This window comes from Vicugna pacos, chromosome 31, assembly GCF_048564905.1.
Source record: "Vicugna pacos chromosome 31, VicPac4, whole genome shotgun sequence".
NCBI lineage: Eukaryota > Metazoa > Chordata > Mammalia > Artiodactyla > Camelidae > Vicugna > Vicugna pacos.
Window position 1 is genome coordinate 20,289,195 of NC_133017.1, and position 6,904 is coordinate 20,296,098.

General features: G+C 48.5%; 1 protein-coding gene across 1 annotated transcript; it reads left to right on the forward strand.

The window, feature by feature from the left end:
• Positions 1–2,036: 2,036 nt before the first annotated feature.
• NKX3-1 (NK3 homeobox 1) lies at positions 2,037–6,659 on the forward strand. The gene is made up of 2 exons (XM_006220178.4): positions 2,037–2,401; positions 3,637–6,659. Exons 1-2 carry the CDS (start codon positions 2,089–2,091, stop codon positions 4,053–4,055), a joined length of 732 nt encoding a protein of 243 aa, XP_006220240.2. The 5' UTR covers positions 2,037–2,088; the 3' UTR covers positions 4,056–6,659.
• The last annotated feature ends 245 nt before the right edge of the window (positions 6,660–6,904 follow it).

Consider the following 6,904-nt stretch of genomic DNA (forward strand, 5'->3'; position numbering starts at 1 on the left):
CAAAGAAGTACATGAAAAGATATCCAATGTCACGTGGGAAATGCAAATTGAAAATTAAAACCACAATGAGACATTGCTACACACCTGTTAGAATGACTGAAATAAAAAAATAATGATAACACCAAATGCTGATCAGGATGTGGAGAAACTAGAACTCTCATATGTTGCTGGTGGAAATCTAAAACTGGTACAATCCTTCTGGAAGATAGTTTGGCAGTTTTTAATAAAACTAAACATGCAATTACTCTATGACCCAGAACTTGTCCACTCCTGGACATTTATCCCAGAGAAATGGAAACACGTGTTCATACAAAAACCTGTATGTGAATGTCCACAGCACTTTCATTCAAAATAGCAAAAACAAAAAACAAACAAAAAACCCTGGAAACAGATCGATTGTCCTTCAGTGGGTGGATGGTTAACAAACTCTGGTAGATCCATACAGTGGAATATTATTCAGTAATTTTTTAAAAAGTATTCACTATTCATACATGCAACAATCTGAGTGGCCTCAGGGGCATTATACTCAGTGAGGGGAAAAAACCCCTCAGTTCCACATAGTCACATGCTGCATGATGTTTGATTCCATTTATATAACATTCTCCAGATAGTAAAATTATAGAAATGGAGAACAGGTTAGTGGCTGCCAAGGGTCAGTGATGGAGAGAAGAGGTTTGGGTACACAAGTACAAGCAGATAGCACAAGGAGTCCTTTTGTAATGATGGAACCATTCTGTATCTTGAATTGTGGCATTACAAGAATCTATTCATATGATAAAATTGCATACAGCTACACAGACACAGACACACACACAAGAACACAAAATGATGAAGATAAAATAAGATCTGTAGTCTAGTTAATGGTGTGCATCAATATCAATTTCCTGGTTTTTATATGGTACTGTGGTTATATAATATGTCATCATTGGGGAAGCTAAGGGATACTAATTTGGCAACTTCCTAGGAATTTCTAACTATTTCAAAAGAAAATGTTACAATTTTTTTCAAATGAAAAAATAAGAGAAGAAAAACCATCTTTGCCAAAGACCTTCCTGTTGCACAGGGTGGCTCTCTTTAGCAGTTGCTTTATTCACAATAACCTACTCCCTCCCCAGACACACAACATACCATCTTTTTCAAAAGTTTCCCGTGGAATGAAAGGTACCTTGGACCGAGACATACAGAAAAGTTCCTTAAATAAAAATAGTTCAAAGAACATTGTTATATCCTTTTTCTAGACTCACTGATTAATATTTTGACCCATTCACTTTATCATATGGGACCTAGTTATCCATCTGTATCACTGTTTCTGAACCAATTGAAGGTAAGTAATGTACATCACGGGTCTTTGCCCCTACACAATTTAGTGTTTACTTCCTAAGAACATTCTTCTGTACAATCACAGTACTGTCACCAACTTCAGGAAAGGTAACACTGACTCAGTACTTCCAGCCATTGTTCTTATTCCATTTTCATCAGTTTCCTCAATAACGTCCAGAACAGAATCCAGCCTTGGGTCAGGTACCGCAAGCTGTCATGTCTCTTTGAGAGCCTTAGATTTAGTAGCTCCAGCTTTGCTACCAATGTCTCCTTGTCACCGGGCACCCAGAATTCTCACCTGCAAAGTGAGGTGGTGGTAATTGCCCCGCCTATTTCTTTGTGAGTAAAGGCGCTTTATTCATTTCTAAGAGCTAAATAGGATATTTCTCTTCTGCATCATGATTTCCCAGAAGCAGCTAAACTTATGTCGTGGGTTGGAGCAGAGGAGACTCGCTTTGGTTTTCGCTCTCAGCCTGGGAAAACGATGTAGGGAGGAGGGAGGCGACCCAGGATCCAGGAGAAGAAGGAGAGTGTTAAGAGTCCTCTGTGGAAGGCAAGCCCGAGACTGTGCGAGAGACTTCCCTTTTCCCGCACCTGGAGCGCCGGGCGGCCAATCAGCGCGCGGCTCGAGCGCGCGGCCAATGGGAAGGCGGCGCGGCGCGCCCCCAGGGCTATAAGTGCGCGGGGCCGCGGAAAGTGAAAGTGGTGCGGGCGCTGCCAGCGCAGCCGCTCGGCTCGGAGCGCCCGCGCAGGAGCCGGGCCGCCAGGATGCTCCGAGCTCCAGAGCCACGGCCGGCGGAGGCAGGGGCGGCCGGCTGCAGACCGCGGGCCGCGCCACCCACCCCGTCCAAGCCGCTCACCTCCTTCCTCATCCAGGACATCCTGCGGGACGGCGCGGAGCGGCACGGAGGCCCAGCGGGCAACCCGCAGCCGCAGCCCCCGCGCCAGCCCGACCCGAGGCGAGACCCTGCGCCGGAGTCCGAAGAAGGACTGGGCGGTGCCGGGGCGCCCGAGGACCAGCCGAGCGCCCGGCCCCGCGCCGCGCGGAGGGAGGCCGAGCCGCCGGCGGAGACTGAGGCAGGTAAGCCGGCGAGGCTGGGGAGGCCGGGCTGGCCGGGGTGAGTCCCACAAGAAGGGCGGGCCAGCCCGCGGGCTGCATGGGCGTGAGGGCGGGTGCTGGGCGGGCCTCTCCGAGCTCCGGCCGCAGGGATGCGGGGCCCCGCGGCCGCAGGCGGAGGGACCTCACCGCCTCTGCCGCGGGCGCGCCTCAGAGATGAACCCTGAGCCCCAGCGTCAGGGCGGCGCGGGATTTAGCCATGCGCTTGATTCCCCGCCGCGCCGTGCTCTGCGCCGCGGGTTCGTGGCGCCCGAGGCTCAAAGGCTGGCGCTCACGCAGCCCCACGATGCTCCGGTGACCCAGATGGAAACCCTGACACGCGCTCCCAGCCACTGCGCGACCCTTGCTTGGCGCCAGCCCCGCGTTACCTCTTGGCATTAACAAAAACATGTAACAAGTTACTGATAATAACTTATTAATATTAATAAAACAGAGTTTGACCAGCAAAGATTCCCTTTGCTTCTCAGTCCCACGGATAATGAAACAGCAAATCTAGGAGTCCCTCTGGTCCTCGGGAGATACAACCGTCAGAACATTTAGCGTAGACCACTCTTCTCTCCTATCAGGTTTTTTTTTTTAATTGAGGTAACCTTGGTACATCACCCTATATTAGTTTCAGGTGTACAACATAGTAATTCGGTATCTGTATACTACAAAGTGATTGCCACAATAAGTCTAGGTACCAGCCGTCACCATGCAATTGACCCCCTTCTTACCAGGCATCCGTATGGCTCGGCTCATTTAGAAAAAAAGAGGGGTTAAAGCCAGAGAATGAACTCTCCTGCACACAAGCCCTCTCTTGCCACCCGCATGTTCACACCGGATGCCTCTGGGTCCCACTTTACTGGGTATCTTATTTCTAAGTCTTCCCTGCCTCCCTTCTACCACTGCTCCTCAAGACACATCCAGAATCCCTATTGAATTCTACTGGGCGATGTGGCAGTAAGTTCTACCACTAACCTCTCCCACTTTGGGTCCTTGATGGCTATTGGAAAACTAATACATAATCTACGTATTCACTCACTCCCCACTCGGGGAGTCCCTTGGTCATGTGAAAAAAGTGCAGTGTATCCAAGCTGACAGTGGGTGGTTTGTTCACTCACCAGAAAAACAGATAAGGGTGGATTGAATTCTGTTCTCTTCTCTGCTACCATGTAACGTTTTCCTTCCCATCCCTGCTTCTCCCCGCTCCTTTCCAGATAGGCACTTGGGGACTTATCTGTTGGACTGTGAAAACACTCCGGGCGCCTTACCGAGCCGGCCCCAGACCCCCAAGCAGCCGCAGAAGCGCTCCCGAGCCGCCTTCTCCCACACTCAGGTCATTGAGTTAGAGAGGAAGTTCAGCCACCAGAAGTACCTGTCAGCCCCTGAAAGGGCTCACCTGGCCAAGAACCTCAAGCTCACAGAGACCCAAGTGAAAATATGGTTCCAGAACAGACGCTACAAGACCAAGCGGAAGCAGCTCACCTCGGACCTGGGGGACCTGGAGAAACAAGCCTCCTTACCAGCTCGGAAAGAGGAAGGCTTCTCGCGGGCCTCCCTCATCTCTGTGCATAACACCTACCCTTACTACCCCTACCTTTACTGCTTGGGAGGCTGGAGCCCAGCTCTCTGGTAACACCAGTGCAGACAACTACCCGTGATCCAAAACTGCCTTCCCCAGGTGGTCCCTCTGGAAGGAAAGGGGCCAGGGTCAGGGAGGACCGGGCAGCAAGAGGCGTGCAGTCCAAAACTGTGGGAGGTTTGCATGAAAATCCGAGATTCTTCACTGATGGGCCAACGAAAGATGTGGGACAGGGAATAATTTAATATCCGAATAGTTCCCCCAGCGCAGAACGAGGTCTTTTGCTTTTACGGACCTGCTTGAAGTGGGGAGGGACAAAGCCAAGTGCTGTTTCCAGCACTTCGGGTGATTCTGTATGAGCTGATGAGATGTGTGAGGTGATGTCTGCTTCACTTCTGAGGGTTCTGCTGCTCCAGCTCCATCCTCTCGTGTGGCTGAGCATCCATTCACAAGAGCAAACCTGAAGGCAGTGGGGCTAGGGGGGACGGCTAAGGATGAGGATGTCACCTACTGAATTAAGCTGAAGGTCAGAAGCCTCTCATTGGCCTTGGACTATGACCAAGGTTTCTCTCTGTCCCTGGAAGAGAGAGGGAGATAGAGGACTCCAGAGAGAAGCCTGTGGTCCTAGCTCAGCAGATTGGCACAGGATATGGAGATGGGTAGGAAGAGGTGAGACATAAGCTTCTTATTCCTTTCTAAATAATATGCCAACTGAAGTATTTACAGGGTGGCCCAAGTAGGACAAGAAGGACTCACTGTGGTTTTAAGACAAGCTGTACAAACAGAAGTCTGCAAGAGGTGGGCCCAGGCCAGCAGAGTCTCCTCATGTCCAAGACAGTGGCCCAAGGACTCTCCACACTGCTGCTGGGGGCATTGCATTTTTTATTAGCAAAAGGTAAAAAAAAGCCTTTTCTGGACCTTTTTGCTCTGGGCCTGAGAATTTAGAACGAGAAAGTTCCTGGCGTTGTCAGGCTATAACTCATACTACACCATGACAGATCACCAAATTCTTTAAGCTCCATCCTCCTCTCCTCTTTTTTTTTTTTTTTTTTTTTTGTCCCCTTTCCCTAACAATCACCCACGGAAGGGCTTTGTTTCAGTCCAGACTTTTTGTCTGGCTGCACCTAACATATGACGCCTTCCTTATTTAGTCTGAGATCTGGGCTTTTTTGCTTTTTTGCTTTTTTTCCTCCAAAGCTTTCTCTCTCCTGGGTTTAAAAAAAAAGTGGCATTGGGGGAGTGGATTCTGCATTGGCCAAAAGACGTGTTTTTTTTTTTTTTAAAAAACAAGTAATTCTTATTTCTTTCCTTTAAAAATACATGGCATTAAATCCCAAATCCTATTTAAAGACTTGACAGCTCTAGAAGGTCACTGCTGCTTTTATAGGACTCTCTCGTGGCTCTGTTGTTACAGTTCAAAGTCTGAGAACCCTTTCGGATCCAGGCAGGCAGAGGCGGTAAGAGGGGTGAGGGTTTCACACACAAGGAAGAACACAGTGTGGAAGGAAGGGCCACGCACTGTTGAATGGTCTAGTGGAAATCAAGGGCTCGTGGGCGGGGCGTGGAGAAAGGGGGCCTGCGCCTTAGAAAGTCCGGGCCTCTGAGCGACTAACTGGTGGCACTTTGCAGGAAGAGGCTAAGAAAAAGGAAACAGTTTTCAAAACACATTATTATGGCTTCCATTGCTTAACAATGAAACTATCCAAATGCTTCAAGAACTGTGTTTAATGCCTATTAAAAAAAAAAATGTGGGTTCCCCCACCTCTCAGGAGTCACCTGACAACTTCAGAGAGAATGAGAAGAGGGCACAGGAGAAAATCTGGCCACCCTTCTGTTTTCATCATGTGATCTCAGGTGACCCGGTAGAGGGGAAACTACAGAATGAAAAAAGCCAGTTACTAACGAGGTACCCCGAGGCGTGGAAATCTCTTGATCCCACTACTTAATTCTGTTCAGTGAGAAACCTTTCAATTTCCTCCTGTTAAAAAGATCCAATTTACTGCTGGTGGCAAAATTGCCAAAGTTGATAGAAAGCTGGCTGGTTTCACCCCGCTTTTCTATCGTTCCAGCTTCACGTTGAAATATTGTCGAATGCCGCATGTTGCCCACCCAGAAGAGGGAGCACAGAAGGTGGGACCACCTCAATTGCTTTTTTCTTCTCACAGGCCTTTTAAGATAAGCATTCAGTGCTTGCTCTCCAGTTGGTATCCTTCCTCTGCCACCCTGCGCATTGAATTCTTTCACCCCCTAAATCTGCAAGGATTAAACATTTTACCGCGATGTACGTTGTGTTGCAAAAAGAAAAGAATAAGACTTTGTTTAAAATCATTTGGTGTGGCGAATCCATCTTGCTTTTCCCCCATTGGAACTAGTCACTCATGCCTACCCACGCTGGCAGAAGGATATTTGAAGAGTTAGTGTATCCGTATCCTATAGGTACACTGGAGGGTGCCCCGGACCACTTCACCTAGACAGCCTGTTTCTGTCCTGTTGAATAAATTCAGTCAGGTTCTCCACGGGCATCACTCCCGCTCCGATCTGTAACACACAAGCCTGTGAGTTGAAGTTAAGTCCCCCAACCAAACCTTATTTTTCTACGTATTTTTTGCAACATCTGAGTGTTTTTCAAATAAAGTACTTTGTCTTTGTTAGACATAACTGTGTGTGATTTTCTGCTCCCTAAAGACTGCATGCTGCTGAGCTTACGTGTTTCTGGCTACCGTGTTCTCCCAGCCCACCTGACAAATCTATGGAGACCAAATAATCAAAAGCAGTAGCTTAGTCCGTAGGAGGTGATGGTCATTCTTTTGTAAATGCGCTGGTCTCTGTTCCTGGTTAATCACACGAAGGGAAAAGAAATTTCCGTCTTGGTTTAATAATCACCTGCTTCAGCCCAAGGATGC

Coding starts and splice junctions, on each gene's coding strand:
- NKX3-1 (XM_006220178.4), top strand. CDS start 2,089: ATGCTCCGAGCTCCAGAGCCACGGCCGGCGGAGGCAGGGGCGGCCGGC. Junction 2,402..3,636: donor GCCGGCGGAGACTGAGGCAG/GTAAGCCGGCGA, acceptor GCTCCTTTCCAG/ATAGGCACTTGGGGACTTAT.